The sequence below is a fragment of the Takifugu rubripes genome, chromosome 13, assembly GCF_901000725.2.
Source record: "Takifugu rubripes chromosome 13, fTakRub1.2, whole genome shotgun sequence".
NCBI lineage: Eukaryota > Metazoa > Chordata > Actinopteri > Tetraodontiformes > Tetraodontidae > Takifugu > Takifugu rubripes.
The window spans coordinates 18112512-18133085 of record NC_042297.1 but is presented as its reverse complement, the minus strand read 5'-3'; the positions used below and the strand labels follow the sequence as shown (position 1 = coordinate 18133085).

Genomic DNA, 20574 nt, shown 5'->3' with positions numbered 1-20574 from the left:
CCCTTTTGATCCTAATAAACCCCCACCAGTTAAATCTACATGCAGCGTTGTAATATACTGATCAGGGTTACATAAAGTGGAAAGTAATGGCCTTCAACAGAGTAAGAACACGACTTTATTGAACCAAGAACATCAGCGTACAAAGGTGACGGAGCGAGGTGTGGAGGGGGTAAAGAACAAAAACAGCTTCATGAAACGTAATAGATCAGGGGGAGAGATTTGACGGCGCAGGGCGGAGGAAACCCGTCGCTGCGCGTCAGTCTGACAGTGGCAGGGTATTTTTTGCATTCATTTTGTACAAAAAATAAATAAATGAAATCTTTCAAGTTTACAGGAATATCTATTTTATTTTATATCGCACAGAGTTGCTGATTATCCTACGTGTGATGAAGGTCAGCGTTTGTGTTAAAACATCGAGAGGATCTAGACAGACCTAAGCAGGCTGACTCAGATAAGTAGGCCGGGTGTTAAAAATGACAAAGAAACGTTATAAAAGTGAGCTGGGGCAATCACATTCGAAAAATCCTGAATGGTAAAGGCGGCGCGCCTTGATGAACTTATCGCACTGACGGGGTGTTTCCTCGAGACAGCCCCCGGGGCCCCTGGGCAGCTCCTCGCTTGTAGTTTTGATACCCCTCCTTAAAGAAACCAGAGGTGGTCACAAAATCTCCTGTTTGGAGGATTTCACCCGAGAATGAAGGCAGACTCACCCGCTGGTAGGTGTTGTTGGAATAATCTCGTGAATTGTTGAACTGGGTTTGACCGTAACCGCCGCTTGGAGCATTTGAGAAGGAGGGACGATAGCCTTCGTATCCACCTGAGGGCCAGAAACGTGGATCAAATGGGGCACTTATTACAAAATGTCTCTCGGCTTCACGTGACCTCTCGAGTCTCCTACCTCTAAATCCGTTTGAGGAGCCCCGATATCCGTTCATCACGCCGCGGGGGTTCCTGGGGCCGCCCCTGGGCACAGCCCTGCTGTTGTAAAAAGACTGGCCAGGCTGTCCGAAGCTGGCCGAGGAATCCTCAGAACCTCCGGCCGAAGCCATGACCTGGTCCTGGGTCTGGAATCCACCAACAACTGGACGGGAGATGTGAGACTCGTCAAAATGTGCCGACATTTCAGCCACAAGTGTAAACTGGTGTAAAGTGAGAGACAGACTGCGTTGCTCCCCTCACCTGACTGTAATGTCTCTTGTGGGATGTCGGCTTGGTCTACAGTCCGCTCTGCCTGGCTGCCGAAGCCCTGTCCATAACCACCGGGGAACTGGCTGGGCTGCTTCAGAGAATCTACTGGGCCATCGGAGGCTGGAGGGACGGGTGCGATGTTGAAAACCTGAAAACAGGACAGAAACCTGTCAAGACTGAGTGTATGATGATTCCTATTCCATCTGTGGAGCAACAGGTAAAGGCTCATTAAACATGAGGGAACATTTATAATGACTGCTTCTATTCAGTGGGGGGGGGGGGGGTAGTTTGAGAAGTCCAGTAAAAGCGGCCTGGGTTTGGATACAGAGGGAAAGGCAGGGGACAGGGAATCAGCAATTAGTGGGAACTCTATGACTCCGAGTATTCTCATACTCAAATGACTCCAGTAGCGCCACAGTCATGCGGACTTGACCAGTTGGCCCCCGGTTCTTCTTGTTACTTGGTCAGGAAACCACCCTTCAGCAGATGAAGACAATCCAGTTTTACAGCCTGCTTTCTGATTTGACTCACCTGTGTGGATTCCAGTCCTGACACAGCACTCGTCTGAGGAAGTCTGGACTCCGACAGGCTCACTTGGAGGGAAACACCAGGAGAAGATGTTTAGCTGCATCAGCTTCACCCACATCAACAGATGTGGAACCATGACAATGTGTTTGCGCTGGGCCTGTGACCGGAAACGACGACGGGGTCGTTTCCATTCAAATTAACGCTGGCGTGTGTGTGTCAATGTGCTGTGGCGTCAACACAGCCTGAGCTCTCCAAAAAAATGCGCCGAATTAGCAGCTGTAGAGGCAACAGAATCTGAACAAAAGGGGTTCAGCTGCCTGCCGGAGCCGCGCCGCCGGTGTAGCAGACAGCAGATTAGCATTTTGCATCCAGTGTTTTATGGTGATTTAAATCTTGTAGGGGCAATAGGAAACTGAATGGAGCTCACTTGTGGGGCATCCCAGCTGCTGCAGGTCCACAGTCTGCCCAGGCTTCATGGGCTGGGCGGACACGATGGCTGGATCCAGGGCCTGGCCATCAAACTCCAACATGGAGTCCTGCAAAAAGATGCAAAACTAAATAAAAATGCCTGGTGGATACAGAAAGTGACTCAAAGAGGCACATTTTTCTTCCAGGTGCTTCAAATGAAAAGTAAAAACCAGACATCACCATTTTTAGGATTATAGATTAAAACACTTTAAGCTACCTGGGTGATAGTTTACCTGCATGAAGTTGTAGGTCCCCTGCATCTGCGCCATTAGGTCTTGCACAACCTGCTTCCTGACCACAGGGTCACTGGGAGGAGTAGGTGTGACATGGTTCACAGCAATGGGAGGCTCTGGAGTCAGGAGCGATGGAGGCTGATGCTGGAGAGTATTCACCATCTACTCGAAACAGAATACCTCCATGTCATTTACAGTGTGTACGAAGAGCAGGGACATGCAGGAAGGTTGTGGCTGGGTATCCAAGCATACCTGAGCATCTACTGTCCACTCCTCCACCTGCTCTTTGTCTGTAGCGCTGTACGTTGGTTCTGGAATGAACTGTCTGTTCACAAACTAGGACAGAAAAGCGCCGATGTAACAGAGCACAAACAGCCTAAAAGGTGGTTAAAGATGGTTCATAAAGCAAGTTCACCCACCTCTGTTGTTTCCACCTGAACTGGCTCTGCGTATTTCTCAGTAGCCGCTCCTTCTTGAGAGAGGATGGAAAATTTAGGGGGTTCCGGACGTGTGTAAAGAAAAGTCTCACCCAAAGACAGACGGGTCGTTGTGTACCGGTTTCTGATGGCTGCGGCCCATCCTGGGACTCCGCCGTTGCAGGTGGCTCCTCCTGCTCCTCCTCCTCCTGGCAGGTTCCATTCGGATGAGCCTGCGCTCTATCAAAGTAACCGCTGTGCAGCACCTTGTGCAGAGTGTCCTTCAGGGACTTGTCTGGAGCAAAAAGGGTCTCGGCTCAAAGACAAAACACAAGCCAACGCTCAAAGGTGAAGCTCGAGAGCCGAAACACTTACAAGTCGTCCCTGCTACAGCCTTGTCCCGACCTTCGAGCAGCTCCCACAGGTGTAGCGACGCCGGCTCGTATTGGTCAGTCAACCTGTAAATTACACAACAAAGTGAACATCAAAGTAGGACCAGACAGCACTTTAGCACCAGAAGCCCCATTCAAGACAACCGTACCTCACATCACAGCTCCTATCAGGCCCAACCAGCTTATAAAACTCATCCAGGGACGCGAGGTCGGCATCGGTGAGCAAAGACGCCCCGGAGGCATCGGGTCGTTTAAGGTCCTGTCTGATCTGGTCTTCACCCAACTGATCCAGTATGAACTGCAGCTCCAGAACCGTCTTCAGCCGCCGCTGTTCCAGTTCCTCGCGCTGCAGCTGTTCCCTTCTCGCAGTCTTCTTTACCGCCTTTTGAACCTGAACATGCACGGGTTCAGATTGCCAATATAATATTAATAATAATGGTTATGACAATCATCCAAATATCTTGTCAGGACAATGATCAGGATTTAGGAGTCACCTCTTGGCCCAGTGTCACAAAGCTCTTTTGTAATTCTCGGGCAAACTCCAGATTGTTGATAACCTCTTGGTATTTTGTTAAGGCGTCCTTCAGGTGCATTTTGGAAAGAAAATGGATATTTCATTGATTCCATATTGGTTTTCATCAAACAGAGCAGGATAGGGTATTAAGTTATCTATGAGATGTCATTATATTAGTGAAACTGCAGCAGACTACAACAATAAAAAGATGCTTTTAAATTGACATTCGCTTGTCTTACCAGCTGATCTTGATTCAGTCGCTCCCCTTTATTCTTCTTTGTTTGGTAGTCGTCCAGTTTGGACTGTGAAATCATTGAGAAGCACGAATTGCCAAATATGAAATGGGGGAAAAAAAGAGTAAGAACAGAGCAGAAATTCAGGGTTCGACCTCTCCCACAGCTGAAAAAGTTTAGCTGTCAGTGTGGTTTTTATTAGCGAAGGAGGGCCTGGTCAAAGATATATCACATGCCAGATGCAGACTGTGACAATGAGAACAAAGTTGATTCAACACAAAAAGCAACAGAACTGACACAGGCTGTCTCAGGAAACAAGAAAATAGTTTCCAATCAATTACATTTTCTGCTGAAGCTCCTAAATGTGCCAAAAATGAAGGAAAAATGAGTTCTCAAACAAAAACAATGGTGCAAAAAGCCCTCAAAACCTCCCAGTTTTTGTCAGATTACACAAAATAATGTAACGGCAGGTGTATGACATGTAAGGAACGTACCTTCTTCTTCTCCATGTTGCGAACCTTCTTGTCTATCACGTTGAAGATCTGCTTCATGGTCTCATTATGACTTCCATTTCCCAGGTCTGGAATGGCAGAAGTGGTAGCAGCGTTGCCCACCATCGCCGAAGGCATCTGGGGGGGGGGGGGGGGGGGGGGACATTGATTTTATAAAGTAAGACTGCCAAAGAAACAGTGGAAATTTGTTTTTTAGTCCTAATCAGAAGCAGATAAAAGAGCAGAGTAGATGATGCTTTGTAGGAATTAGGAAGCATCACTTACAACAATCACACGTGTCTGGTCTGACAACCAAGATGGATCAGAGAAAATTATTCTGGACGAGGTGCACTTTTATAGAGGAATTCTATCCAGGAACATGTGTTAATGTTACTCCTTTGTATGCACTTTGAAGGAGGGTTGTGCACGTCTGCCCCATTCCTGCTGCTTGTTATCCAGGAAATACGAATTATCAGTAACCACAATCTCGTCAGGCCAACTACACCTTTCACGTCCGTGTTTTTTCTATTCTTGTTATAACACACATTCCAATGGAAGACACTGATTTCAATCACTTTTTTCTGTATTTGACCTCAGGATGGGATAACCTGTGACCCCCAACGATGGCTCAGGTCCAAGGAACCTTTGACACATCCAATTAGAGTGGAAGCATCTTCCACTGACCCCCATCTAAAAACACCTCCAATGTTCAGCGTCGTCACACTTATCCTGTTAGCAAGATACCTTAATTTGTAAAAACCCATTTATCCCTTTAGTAGTGCCATCAAATACTTTTGTTGGGAGTCATTAACTCACAATACGGTTGAATTTCAGATTCAAGGAGTTAGAAAAGATAAAAGCAAAATCTTTTTTACAATATAGGTATAGTTTCTATGCTGCTATCACTGCTCACGATGCTAAACAGGCTATGCTGTATAAAATAAAGACATTTAAGGATTTTAGAATGCTCATTTACTTGGTCTCCTCAATAGAACCGGCAGCGGCTGTAATTGCTGTGGACAACATCTAAATTAAACTGAATGTTCATAAGCAGCTGTCTTGTGGCCCGTTTTCTGATCCTAACCGGTGCTGTATTTGGCATTATGGGTTAGACACGAAGCCTAACCGTTAAATTTAAAAATTCGAGTGATGAAGTAAAAACTAGTGAAAATGTCGGGCCTCTATTTCCAAGGTAAAGAACGGAACTTCCTTCTGAGACGCCAGCTAATCTTTGACAAATGCTAACAAATATGAATCGATGCCAACGTCAAACGTTACTTCACTCTAAGGGTCGTTAATCAACCTAACATTTCATAAGCATGGATAAGGTATTAAAACAGAGGTTATACATTTAATACACCGAAAGCTTTATTTTCATAATCTCCTTGTCCCATTGTTAGCTCAAAGGCTAGCGTGCTCGTAAACGTCATGCGACTAATGCCATAAGTTAACCGTTTACTACTTAACAGTAAATCTACTGACAACCTTTTGACAATATTTAAATAAAAATTACTGTTATCCATATACCGTTTGGAGCGACAGAAAAACAGACTCGGTCTGCGCTACTCCGTTCCAGGCAGATACATTCAACGTTTAAACAGTCGTCCCGAATGAAAATAATTTATTAAACAGATACTGTTGAAATGTAGCTGGTTAATAGTGCTATTAATCCGATACCTTTATACTCTTGTCTTCGAAGAGATTCCCTTTGAGTGGTTTTGCGTTAAATGTGTGAGACGTGGGTATCTTCTGCGTCCACTGGTATTTTTTCTAGGAGGATGCTCGGTTGTAGCTGGAGCTAAGCTAACGATAGCGGCTACAAAGACCCCTATGGTGGCCTGCGAACTGCCTGAAGCTAAATGGTGTCTCGGCGTGTTCTTTGTGACGTAAGTTCATACAATTGACAACAGTTATGTCATTAATATCTCTCTGGGTTTCATGAAATGTTGCAAACAAAAATAAAAGTGCAAACGGAATGCAGACAATGTTTGATTGGTCAGAATCACAGCATACTATCACGTCCATATAGGTTCTCATTCAGCAGGTAAAAGTCTAAGAGTCACCTGAAATCAACCTGGAGACGTTTTATCCCATAAACTTCTATACTACTATTTAATCTAAAGTCTCCTATAGTCTATAAGATTGCCAGGATCAATAGAGCATTGCGCTTCTAAACAGTTTGTGAACTATATATTTTGCAATGACTAAATTCCTACACTATAAGGATGTATCATAGAAAGTTATGATAAAAATATAACATGACACAAATTTCAATAAACTGAAAGTCCGGTTTCCCCTAATAGTAAACCATTGTGAACATTCACAACTATAAACAGCAGATGGCGAGGTTGCCCCACATTCTGAGTGATTTCCGACCTGTCTGAGAAACTATAATAAAGGTTGTCGATGTGCGATCACTGTCTTGTCATTTCTGAGGGTTTTCCTCACTTGGTTTTTCATTTAAAGTATGCAGAAAAGGGTATAAATTTAATGCGCTGGACTTGATTTATTTTGCAGATTTAATCACGGGAGGAATGTGCAGAATGCCTTTATTTTTAATTGAAAGGGGAAGTGTGATACATTTGCAATAATGTGGATAAAGGACAGTAGAAGTGCTGAACTAAAACAATATCGAGGCTTCTGAAATATCAAAGTGTAAATACAAAGAAAGCAAAATTGACTTAGTCAGATTTTTGGTTGAAGACTGCTTATAATTGCAGGCTTCTGCGTAAATATGAGCAAGTCAAAATACACATTTTTGTGAGACACACAATGGAGATAATTTAATTTTTATGAGTAGAAGCAACGATTGTGTTTTGAAGATGAAAACTGGAAAATTGTGCACATTCCAGATTAAAAAAAAACTCACTTGTGCAAACAATTCTCGTTAGCACTGTGTCATCATGTCGTGTAAGACGGGATTCCCACGTCATTTTTATATGAAATTTGATCTCAGCCACACTTTGGATCACATGGAGAAAATTACAGCAGTCGAGAGCGTCGCTGAAGCCCTGTTAAAAACATCTCCCAGTAACTTTCATTACAGACACGTCCCGTATCCGTGTGAAGGATGGGGATGGTTTCTGAACGGTGGATGACATGTAGCTTCTCTCCCTCTGATGTGGGCCGTATGTCCATCACTGCACCTCTCCTGCAACACATTTGACTCGATTAAATATGTGCAGAGGATTTATTGGCTATTAAACCGCAAGGGTCTCACAAAGACTTTGACCTCAGACCACTTGATGTGCAGCCCGCGAAGCAAAGGAATCCATCTCCAACCTCCTGGCTTCCTCTTCTATCGCAGTTCTTCCCAAACGGCGTCTCTTTACGTCCTGGGCCGTCCTGTTTTTCAGACTACGTTCAATCCGTGGCTGCACATGTGTGAGACAGATAACAGCCCCGACCACAGAATGCTTTCTTCCATCTCGCAATCTGCAGCTCAGGCGACTGAGGTTTGGATTTTCAGAATGTTTTAAGTTCGTTTCCACAACCCCCTCTTTGGAAAACTCATGTGATCGCCACCAATTTCTCATATTTTAAAACCAAAAGAATTTATTTGAACAATGAGGGGTTGAAAAGGGAAACAATGATGATTTTCTTATTGCCAGGACGAATATGTCCAACAATTATGGACTCGACGTGAGAGCTTTGTGCATTTCTGGTCACGTATATCTTCTAAAAAGCCACATGGGCTGTTGGCATTGTGCTTTGTAAAGCAGGGGCCCTGGTGTTTTTTTGTTTTTCTTTTTTTACTCTCTGTTAGTATTTAATTTGTAACTTATGTGGTGTCACAGCAGCTGTAACAGGACCAGGGTGATCTCGCTGGTAATGACCACAGACATACATCAAGAGACACATCCAGCCATGTGAAGTCGGGATCTGGGCCTCATCCCGGATCGACTGCTGGCTTTATTTTTTTCCCCCTCTTTCATTGTTTGAGTTGCTTACAATGGATCTTAGTCTAATCCTAACATATTGTGCTCTCTGTTCGTATTCCAGAAATAAATCAAGAAAACACCGTGAGCTCTTGTAAGTCTGTTGACACTCGCGCCCATCAGGGGAAAAGAATCTTTTAGGTTAAAATGCTCGCAATGCAGCTCCCCTCTATCTTTATGTTTCAGCGTCTTGACTAGCTCATAAATTATATAATACTAAATAAATCTGTTAAATGGATTATGAATAGGAAGTCATTGTAGATTTCTAACTTTCCTTGAGTCCTTCAATCCTCATAAAATCAACAACAACAAAAAAAGTTATTAAAGTCTTATTTCCTACTGTTTTATTTGTGTTTCTGCCTTGAAAGTGGGGCCCGAAAATAAATTCTTCTTAAAGTGGATAACTCATCCCAGCCTGAGTTGAATAGCAGCTTGTTTAACACCGTTTCAACAGTTCAGGTTGTCTTGCATTACATCCAAGTTGTTGTTTGAAACTTCACACACACACACACACACACACACACACACACACACACACACGAAAAATACACACAACATCAGCATATTACACAACAAATTCAGATTTTTCTTACTTATAATTTGAAATGCTAAATTATTTAATTTGAGCGAGATTAAGTATGATGTCAAAGCCTCGTCGTCGATGGCATCAGAAAAGTTGGCGCCTGTTTGCATTTGTGGTTTGGAGAAAACAGCTTCGCTCTTTTACCTGTTTACGCACATGGAATTTCTTGGAAATGGGACACATCTCTACTGACCGACGCGCTGCTCTGGTCTCTGGAATCCAACATTGACCAGATATTACACTCCAAACAGGAAAAGAAAAAGGAGAGCTGATCACTGTTATGCAGTTCAGAGTGGTTTGATGGGGCCTCGCAGATATTGTATTATGGATTGTGTGGTTTATGTTGATAATGATATAAAATGGCAGCGCCGTAAAATACTGTCAGAATATTCAGCGGCAATAAGTTGATCGATAAATGTAAATTAGTTGGAAAACAATACCTATGTGGTAAAACTGTCAGATGATTTACTGCTCTGGATGGAGAATAAAAGGACATATTTGTCTGCAAAATGGTCTGACCCTTTGACCTTACTGTGACCTTACATCCTCAACACCCCCCCTCCTTCCTCCGGCTTCCTTTGCCTCCTTATCTCCTCTTTTGCCCGACCCTCCTCTTCATCCCCCATCTTCATCTTTTCTCTCTCCTCCTCTCTTTCACCTCTTCTTTCTGGCGCCTCTCCCGTTCTGATCCAGCTTCTTTTTTTTTTGCCCGGGCATTGAATACAAGAAGAGGTGTGTATTCCTCAGACAAGTTCTCACAACTATAAGCAACAATGCCGTCAAGAAGGTGAAGGAAATGTAAACTTTACACCCTCTGAGCCGCCGGTCTTTGCTGCGTGACGCTCGCTGGCACCCGAAACCCAAACTTCAGTCCCATCAGGGTTAACCTGCTCGGCCCGGTGACAGGAACCTCACATGAACTGATCGTATCTGACAGCATGAAACCAGAGCTCGCATGTGTGTGACAGAACCAGAGTTGTCACTCTACACATGTGCGCGTTGTGGAGGAAAGAAAACTTAAATATTCTATACGTCACCATGTGCTCTGAAGGCTCTGAAGACTGAGCGTCAACGCTCAATCACAAAAATGGAAAGTGATGCCTCCATGTTGTGAGAATGTGCTAGCAGGGAGGGAGTTTTGCCATGAGGAGGACTCCTATTAATCATGCATGTAAAGCCTATTAATACACACTTCCGCAGCAGTTTTTTTTTCCCAGATTCAGTTTTTTATTAAAGCGCAGGGAGCTGTTGTTTATGGGAATGTCTCCTATGTGCGTGTGCGGCAATGTGGAGCCTACCGACTCAAACTTGGCTGGGATTCCCCTCTCCTCTTCCTTCGAGGCTCGATCGGTTTTGTTGCAAACTAGATGGATTGTGTCATGTTTACTTTGCGTTTAGATGCAAATCAATTTGGATGAAAACCTAAACGGGGATGGCGCGCCAAATAGCTCCGAATCTCGGCCGGCGTTTCAAAGCTGGGGAAGATTCCTGGACTCCCAGTGTTGCCTCGGGTGGAATCCATCCCAGCTGAATAACTGAAACAAATCAGTGTGGAAATAATAAAACAATATGTTTCATCCAGTAACTCAGATTAGAAACATACTTGGAAGAAGGTTGACCGTGGAGATGGTATCACTGAATCAATGGCTAAAAGAAAAGACTTCCTTGAATATTTGGTTAAAAAAAAAGAACTTCTCTACAAAAAAAGGGACTCTGACTATTTTAAGTCAAGTCTTTCCAAGAGAAATGAAAGTTCTCATGAAGTGAGGGGCAAAGGCAGTCGAACGTCTCTGTAATTAAGATGGCTAACAGAGCAGGACGATACAGAGAAAGCCAGAGAAATGTAATCCTGCATTCATGTGTGCAGAGTCGGAGCTTAAACAAACAAGCGTGGACCTGGACAATGACACATGCACAAGTCTTTTAGAATGAGTGTACACAGAGCTCTGATGCCTGCACCATTATGTCCTACATGCGTTCACGGGACACACAGGAGGCCGGCGTCTGGTTTACGTTCGTCGCAAAGCGCTCTGTTGCGACTCCCCCGAAAGTTCCCGGTGCTTCTGGCGGGGCTGGTGCACAGACCGAGACAGTATCTGGAGCCTGTCAGCGTTTCCTGAAAGACCTCAATTATGGAGGCAGGCTTAATTAGATCAGCTCTGATTGCTATTTCAAATGACGGGAATAACGTGGAGTTTGTCATCCCCACCCATCCCTCGTATAAAAAAAAAACAAAAAACACAAGGACCCGTCCAGAGCCGGAGTGTGAGGCGGCGTTGTGATGGCGATGAAGGGCTGACGTGGCAGGTGCTCTGGGGATGGTCTGGGGTCAGACTCTGGATTGGAGCTGAAGACTTTTTACGGAAAGTCGCGCTTTTGACATTATGCACAAGGCTTTCGTGCCATGTGCATCTATACATATCCTGCACCACAGACAGAAGTACTCCCAGACACTGGCACGCATGGATGACGCGCATGAGACCGGCGCAGCGACCGAGAGTTTAGTCCCAAAGGAGGGCTTCATTTGTGTTATATCCAGCATATATGTGCATGGGTGGAAACAGAAGGCTGAGGCTATATTTATGCCTGCTCAGGCCTGCAAACAAAACTGGATAGGAAAGTATGTTCTGTCTGTAATGTCATCACTGACTCTCAAGAGGTGGTATCTCTTTAAATTGTTTTTTTCCCCCCCTGAGCTGTTTGAGAGGGGAAAAAATAGCTGGTTACATTATTCTTTGGGTCTAATGTTGCTGCCAGCTGCCTTTCTCTTTCCTGGCATCCTGATCCGTGCACAGTGGAAAAACTAACCCTTGCTTCACCCGGTAGCCCACGAATCATCATTAGCTGACCCAATTACCAAGGTAAGATTATCAGCAATGGGGTTTCTTGTTGTTTCTTGTTGCCATACATTCATGGTGAATGTATGGCAACAACACGTTACATCCGGTTGAGTCAAAGAGGGGTGTGAGCTTGGCGACTTTCCTACAACTAACCATTCAATGACGTTCCTTTTATTAACTCTGATAAGCGGGGATCTTTTCCAAAGGCCGGGCCCATCTGCAGCACACATCCTCCTGCACACGCCTGCAGTTATGGACATGTGAGAGCACAAAAACCTCCCCTATTTGGGTCGGGTTAAAACTGCGGAGTTAAAATTGGCCTCCCAAATCCGAAGCAAGCAAGAATTTCCATACTTGTTTTCTTTGGGCACATCAGCTCTGAACACTAAAGCGATTCTCTGTGGGGTTAGCGATGACCTCAGGTTAAATTGCTGGACTGTGATATTCTTTCGATTTGATTTTAAATGCCCCCACGCAACCACCGCTAAACCTAATGCAGATGCTTTGTCATTTGGGCAGGGGATGTTCAAAAATAGGCACAGGAGCCCACACAGGCACGAATGCACGGACCCAAAAGAACCGCTTTGTGCCGACGCAATCTTCGGTGGTTTAGCTTAACCCAACCAAATAATGGAACAGTTCACAAAACAATACCGTCGTGCGGTGTTGAAAAAGAACCTCATTTCTGGCTGGCGGGCCCACCGGCGCTAACTCGGCTAATGAGCGTGTGGCTCTGCAGTAGCATCGGTGTGGATTTGTCAACACGACATCTGTTTGGATTGCCCGGCTCTGACTGATGTCATGCTGTGGTTGACACCCTGTTGCTCAGTGATGGACAGGACACCGCTGTGGTGCACGGATGGCGTGCACGGGTCGAGTCCTTTGATGTCGCCTGCTTCGCCTCTTGGTTCGCTTCATCCTCATCTAAAAGCAATAAACCGCTTTTGCCCGACTCTCTGGGACTGCGCTGTAGTTTCCTCCGTGCTGCCCCTCGCCCTCCTTATCTGTTCGCCTTTTGGGAGGTCAGAGGGTGCACGACGTGCATCCTCGGGATGGGAACACAACCGCGGTTCTGGTTTAAACACTACCACAGGAGGAACCGAGGAGGCTTTAGAAAATACAGACTCCTGTCAACGGAATAAGGGATCACCAGCAGGACTTGATTCCTCCTGTCACCAAGGAGACGAGGCCATGAAAAGCATAAATACTGCACTTCCTCCTCCTCCTCATGGTTTCCATTCTCTCCTCAGCCCGTGCAGCCCTTTCCCACATCTTCCGCAGACTCTCCCTCCAATCAGGCAGGACGGTGTGTCAGGGACAACCTTTGTACAAAGATAAAGAGGCGCTCTGATCTGATCACATGCCGGCGAGATGATACAGACACGAGTTAGCATGATGTGAGTGGATGCGTGCGTTTTAATGGATGAAAAGAATCCGTAATTGCGAGCGACGTGCTCCTGCAACACTGTACATCAGGGCGAAAGCATGTGGTAATTACAGCGACCTTGTAGACGCAATCAAGAGCTCTGAGTGTCCTCAAGCGCTTGCTCCTCTCTTTGTTCCACAGGTCCATCCTCAGTGCCTGTGCTTTTTTTTCTCTCCGTAAAACAAACAAAGAATAGAAAAGCCGTAGCTGTGATTAGAAAATCAGCAAATCCTCAACAGGACATGAGCACATGGGCCTCCGGGGCTTTTCTATAAGGAAGGGTCAGTCCATATGGGTGAAGAACATGGGGTGGAGGGAGCCGAGGTGTGAACCATGAGCCGGCTCTCGTGGTTCCATGGGAACGTCGCTTCTATTTTCTTTTCATTATGAGAGCAATCTCCCTACAATCCTTCCAAACAGCTTTGGAATAACAGCGTATTTGCTGTGTGTGGCCTCAGCCCACAGGCTCAGCTTGGACGGGCTCGCAGAAGGTGGAAAAAAACGTTGCAAGATTAAATTCTCCCCCTATGCGTCCCACTCCCCCCTTTAAAACGCCACCTCACAGGTGTGTCACGGCCTGCTGCCAGCAGAGACACGTGGTTCAAAAGGTGTCAAATGTCAGCATTAAAATGCTGGTTTATATTTGAGAACACCTTTAAGATAACAAATTCAGTTGAATGAAATGTGGGTTGCCGCACGTCAAACAGGCCCTTTTAAATAACTCCCAGGAAACAAAAACAGCAGCAGATGTTTCCCTGTCTTGGTTTGTTTCAGCAGACAGGTGAGTGATACATATTGCCACGACTTGGCACGCCCGTGTGGGGCTCGGCTCCGTTTCTGCCTAATTATCCTCCCCACACGTAGGCTGGTTCAGATCAGACCTGACAAGAGTGTGTGCAGCAGACCTCTGCACGCGCGTGAGAGGGTTTTTCGGGTCTGTTCGGAGTTCCCCCGGAGGATCTGGGCTCTTTTAACTGCTCAGGAGACCTTGAGGGTTCTGAGACCGGGCGGAGTCGGCGCTAACGTATCAGCAGACGATAGAGATGATGAAGGCAGGATATCAGTTACAGATCAACTGGCACCGCAAACGGAACCCATGTGAGAACTGGCTTTAATGGCCTTAATTGCAACAAAGGTAAGTAGGAGTATTTTTGGGAGCCAAGCTTCAACAAATCCCTGAGATTTCTGCCTTCTCCGCGTTGAAATGAGTGAACGTGGCAGCTATTTAAGTGGCAGCCATATGGATGTTTGTGCACATGATGAAAGGTTTACTTTACACTTTGAGCCCGGAGACGAATCACTGAACAAAATTATTGGCTGAACGTCGCCATTTCCAATGAAATCCCCGGGATACCGTAGAGACGTGCGCAGAAAAAAACGGGCAGCGAAGGCCTCCTTCTGAAAATCACTTTAACGCGAAAGAAGAACTGGAAAACGTCTGTTTTGACAACGAAACCCAAGATGTATCTTCAGAGGGAATCAAAGGCATGTCCTGAACATTATGCTAGTAATTATAGCCGTTCAACAAGCCAGACACTCTGCGTCCCCTTCTTCTTTGTCCGGACTTAGCTTTTAATGTAGCTGCAATCAACCACAACAAGATTCTGGAGGCCCAGTGCAGATCCCACAGAAATCCCACCAAACGTGAGTAGTATTGGAATTCCGGAGCGCCATGCCAACCGTGAAGCCTCCCTGCCTCTCACGAGCGCTGCACAGAGGGGCAATTTTCCTCCGGCTGAGGTTCCCAAAGCTGCCTCACCTGGAACCAATCTGTAACACAATCGAAGGGTCCTAACTTGAAAGCCTGTTCCTTCCCTTTGATAGTCTTCTTCTTGGTAGCGTGCACGGCACTGGAAACAGGCCTTTTGTAATCTGCAGATACAAAAGAGCCGGGGATTGAGATGAGTAACCCCCCCCCCCCCCCATCTCCCCATCAAAGCTTATTATGCAAATCATCATCAACAAAGCTCAGATACATTCTGGATTGTTTCAGACTTTTTTCTTTCTGCTGATGAAGGTGAAATCGAGACGGATTCGGTGATTTCTGCAGCTCTCGTCTTCTCTTTTATTTCCCTTTAAATGTGGCATCGACGGAGGGATTAAAAAGTCATTTTTATTGACAGGGGTTTCTGGTCGCCCTGCTTCCCGAGTCCACCACCCGACGTGTCGATTCATCGCCGTCTATTTCTGGTTCCTGGGAAATTCAGCCAACATGCTAAAGCCTATTTAGCCTTTTCCCGAATCGTTCAAAGGCCGTGCGGGCTCGACCTATAGCTGTCCTCGAGGCGAAGAAAACAGACAAACCATAAAGGAATAATGGTATAATGTAGAAGGAATGAGCAAAGTCGATGTCCCACAATCCTCTTCTTTGAGAACGGGCAGGGAACAAAGGTTATTTCTGAGGACAGCCCTTTGAAAATGTTATCCAATTGCTCGTGCATGTGATAGCAATTGAGTGATTAGAAGCAATTGAGTTAGCAGCAGCAGCAGCAGCAGATAGTGTGGCCGGGTGTAAACGCTGGAAGAGAAAAGGACGTTTGTCTGGGGCGGCACCGTCCTGCGACACCGGTGCTGCTGCGCTGCACCCAACTGTTTATTCCTGTTATTCATGTCTTATATAATCTTTTTTTTTTTTTTTTTAAGTTCAGCACATCTGTCTCATCTTCAGTTTAATGAGCTGTTTGTTCCTTTAAAATCGTCGGACTTCCTTGAAAAAGAGGTTCCAGACTAAACTGAGTTTTTAATAAAATTCTGCCCTCTTCACGTCAACCCGAGACGGAATATTAAAAACTCCATAAGAGAGAATTTAGAAATTGGATTCAGGAATTTCCTACTTTTCCTACTTTTGGTCTGCAATGTAACTTTAAAACTGGCCATGAAGCACAAAGTTATTCAACCCCCCCCAAAAAAACAGTCATGCAACCCCCACCTATTCCTATAAAAGGGATTACTGGATTCCAAGATTCTTCTGGATCCGAAAAATAAAGGCTCGGGTTTCTGACACGTCTTTTATACAACGTTGCTATTTTCTCACACAGTATTTCACGTTAGTCACGGCAGTTGACAGGGAATCTCAATGGGGGTGGGGGGGGGCAGGCAACTGGGAAACCACTGGAAGAGAACAACACGTTGAGTTCAACTGTTGTGGCAACAAATGAAAATGATTGTGAGTGTGCAGGACAAGAGGGCTTAACAAGAGAGGCTGAAGGTGTGTGTGTGTGTGTGTGTGTGTGTGTGTGTGTGTGTGTGTGTGTGTGTGTGTGTGTGTGTGTGTGTGTGTGTGTTAAAGGAGGCGGAGGGAGCCAAGAGGCCTGCGCCCTCATCTGATGCTGCTAAAGCAGTTGTCACTTTCACACTCATCCCCATGGAGACTGTTTAGGCTGCTTGTTTTGCTGTCTTGAGCGATCCCATCGGATCCCATCGGATCCCGTCGGATCCCATCCTGCAGCTCCGTCCATGTCGATCTGAAATCCGTGATGTGAACGTTGAAAACGTTCCCGACTGGTTTACCGTCAGGCGAGCTGCAACACATCCTGAAAAACAAACAAACCAAAGCTGCAAAGCAAAACCATTAAACGATCTTTACGTAAGGAAACCTTAAAACAATGTTTCACAATGTACCTGTTAAATCCCTAAAACGGGGCTTCGCGGCCCTCTCGGCTTCTTTTAGATCCGAATATTCACCACACTCATCCGGATGGGCCTCGCAGCTCTTGTCTCGTGGCCAAGCGCCTGTCAGCAACAGAAAGCACCTTCCTAATCCTCCATTATCACCATATGATGGTTTTTATAGCTACTTTTCACATTTTATTTATTTAATTTAAAAAAAAAAAAAAAAAGCACGACCACATTACCGTCAGCCCAACTTGGACAGAAGTGTCCGACATTACGGAATTCTTCCCAAGCATCTGTAAGTTCCATTACTCAGAATTGTGTATGTTTTTCCTCAGGCGCTACAGACTTCCTTATTTATCTTCTCCTTCCTCTGCCCTCGCAGACAGATCACCTTTCTCCGAGTCACATCCCGGCCCGAGAAGGAACAGAACCTGGCTGGTTTGAGCGTTCTGCTGATGTCGTTTGTGCGAGTTGGATGCCGTGGCGACCTCTACCTGAGCTCCTTCTCAGGCTCTACAGTAAAAATCAAAGCAGGCTTAATCAGCTGGGCCTGACTGTTATTCTGAGCAGATTCGGGTCAGAGTGATCCAAGGTTCCTTCGTGTTTGACTTGCACGACCCCAGCCTCAGTAAACAACACATGCAACTTTAATTGGAATCACTTGGTTGCCTGAAACGGATGAACGGGGCTTTGTTGGCAGGATGGCAGCTCCCAGAACCTGGCAGGCGGAGCCGCTCGGACCACAGAAGACACATGATGCTTCCACCGAGCTGCGGACTCATAGCGTGCTGCTACATAACAGATTAGTAGGAATACGGATCCCTTTTATAGGAGAATACCCCCCCCCCCCAAAGAAAACCCAGACTCAGAAAATACTGAAATCACGTCAAATTAATCGTAAATGTTTAAATTATTCGAAAGCTGCCAGGAAAGTAACGCAAGTAAACAATGACACTAATTTCCATTATGACTCCACACAAACGTGTTTTTGATTAGTCACACAAGCGGCAGACGACGATATGATTTATTATTAATAAATAGACTCACGTTTCCAAACATAACGGCTGTCATGGAAACAGCTATTGGCCCGACCGGGTCATAACTTCAATTGTTTAAATATTGCGTCACTCAGAGTTCGGGGTGATTTCAGACCACAGCAGCTACAAATTAAGAAAAGTTCCTGAATTATGATTATTAAAGGACACAAATAAACGTTTCATTTTCACTCTCATCTTCCGTTTGTGGGGTTTAGTGGTTCTCCAGGTCCCACCACCGGTAACAGGGACAGAACTGGCTAAGAACCAGTCTGACAGGACCCGAATGGATCAGTGCCGTGGCCCCCCCTGTACTAGCCTGGTCCCGCTCAAGGTTTCTCCCTGGTCAAAGTCAGTTTTACTGCCACTGTTCGAGGGTCTCTGAGTTTCTGTGAAGCACCTGGAGACGATCGCCAAGCAGGTGAAGGTGATTCACCTGATCAACCTCGTCGCTTCACCTGGAACAAACCAGCCGTTTGACCATCGAAGAGATCGAAAAGCGAAGGTTCTTTCTGCCACCTTTACCTTCTGCTGTGTCAAACCTTTAGAATTAAATACAAGATCCGTAATTCATCATTTCCTGTCAGTTTGATCATTTGGTCGACTTTCAGGGACCAGATGAATAAGATTAGAGCCCTTAAGGGCGACTTCTGCAGTCAGAAATAGTCGACACTTATCTTCCTTCAGTGAATAAACGGCCATCTGAGGAACATGGCATCTGTCTAAATTGAATAAAGAACATGACTCTGATTAGGATCCTGCTTGAATGCCCCCCCCCCCCCCACTCTTCCCCTTCCAGGACATTCCAGGATATTAGAGCAGTGAGAGAGTTCTCTGTTTTCGCTGCTGCTGACCTTCACTAAAAAAGGTCACATGGATTTAAGCGTCGGTCATCAATACTGTTGCAGAGACGTGGCTGCTTTAAAACGGGCATTTAGAGCAGGGGTCAGCAACCTTTTTGGCGTGGAGTACCACGTTAGAATGATGTCGTTATTGAGGGCGCCGCAGACTTTTGGCGACGTGGCTCATCAATCGTGCATGGACTCCAAAAACACTCCCATCATTCACTACAACATTATAGTGGTAGAAAATGTCGAAAAAAGGAAAACAGGCAAACAACGAAAGCTAAAGCTAAAACCCAATGTAAACAGATGCTGGGACCATACATCATCTGAGGGCTGCAGTCGGTCACTTAAAGCTGCAGACGTTAAATTAACTTATGTCAATTTCATTTTATTTAGATAGCAACATTGTCTCAAGATGCTTCACATAAGCCAGAGAGCAAACAGGAGGAAACCCAGAGCAGAACCCAGAGGAGAGGAGAGGAGAGGAGAGGAGAGGAGAGGAGAGGAGAGGAGAGGAGAGGAGAGGAGAGGAGAGGAGAGGAGAGACGTAACTTGACGGTTCAAGATAATCATCTAAACATGACAGTGAGTCCAGATCACAGAACACGAGTGAATGTGTCTTCACACCTCTGTACATGTTCATCAGCCACCCTGACCTTTGACCTCCTCATTAAGCATCCTACATCCTCCGCACCCTCCTCAGGAGTCCCGGCAGCGCCGATTTCGCCGGTCCCGCTGATGACAGCGAGGACCTCGCTGTGAGACTCTATCGACCCATCAAACTAAACACGGGAGGGTCCACGGTCCAGCCCCGCTGAGCCTCAGAACCGATCCAAAAGGTGTTGGGATCATCGGGAATGTGGCTATTTTAGTTTTTCTTGTTCTGCTTAGAATAAAAAATTGACAGATATTTTGGAAAATCAATTAAAAGAATAAATTCAGATTAAACGTAGACAAAAGAAGGAAAAAACTAATATTTGATGGAAGAAAAGTGGGTGGAGTGAAAACACTGCATCCATAAAAGCAGCATCTGGACCTTCATGTGTGCTGTGGTGGCGGGGAGGGAGGGAGACAACAAATTGCTGGACATTAGCGTAATTTATTCAGAATACAGTGTTTTCCAGATTGCAGCCTGCAAACTATTTGCACAACATTATGTCTCTGAAGTGGTTGGAGCCAGAGAACCCTTTCTGGAGCATCCTCACACTGGTGCTTGCCAGGTACTGCAACACGGCTGACGCTATTTCATAAAAAAATGACCCCAAAACCTTCCGTTTCAATCGCACAGCCTTCCGCTCAGTGTTAAAAATGTGGTTACTGTAAATGATAAAATGTTTGCAGCGGCTAGGTTAGCATTACCTTAAAGATACATCCGGTAGCAACTGCACGGTTATTCGTCTACAGGGAGCAGCTGTCTATTGTGGCCATAAGTGTTTTTGTTTTTAAAAAGGCCGACGGGGCCTAAATGCAGGGGGGGAAGCTACACATGAGAAGTTAGCAAACATGCATGTTAGCATTTTCCAGCCACACAAAGCGTGATTGGGTAATTGTGCAATCTTTAAAACGAACCCCGCCCCCCCCCCATTCAACTTCTGCACATCTGCCTAATAAATGTGAGCTCCTGCTCGTATTTTCCCTCATTTGGAAATCCCTAATCACGAATAGTAAAGTACAGACTTAAAGCATCATGATGGGATGTTAGCATCAACAACTAAACCCCAGTATGTTGCGTTTTTTTTCCCCCTGCAGAGACGCTGATTGTCTGACCACGTTCGGGCAAATTTAGCAGGCGATTGTGAGTGCAGAGGCGTGTTTTCGCCTGTGATTTCG

The 20574-nt window shown here is 45.5% G+C and overlaps 1 protein-coding gene across 2 annotated transcripts; it reads right to left on the bottom strand.

The window, feature by feature from the left end:
* Window positions 1-97: 97 nt before the first annotated feature.
* On the bottom strand, window positions 98-6299 carry caprin1a (cell cycle associated protein 1a). Of its 2 annotated transcripts, none has more exons than XM_003969953.3 (16): window positions 6141-6299; window positions 4467-4601; window positions 3979-4041; window positions 3720-3806; window positions 3375-3616; window positions 3209-3291; window positions 2973-3128; window positions 2837-2889; window positions 2670-2753; window positions 2418-2579; window positions 2144-2252; window positions 1720-1781; window positions 1180-1336; window positions 899-1081; window positions 711-817; window positions 98-638 (listed from the first exon to the last, which is right to left on the bottom strand). In XM_003969953.3, the coding sequence occupies exons 2-16, from the start codon at window positions 4599-4601 to the stop codon at window positions 558-560; spliced, it is 1764 nt and encodes a 587-aa protein (XP_003970002.2). In that variant the 5' UTR covers window positions 6141-6299; the 3' UTR covers window positions 98-557. The 2 variants fall into 2 exon arrangements, with proteins under 2 accessions (XP_003970002.2, XP_011608480.2); XM_011610178.2 differs by having other exon boundaries at window positions 2837-2886.
* Between the last annotated feature and the right edge of the window lie 14275 nt (window positions 6300-20574).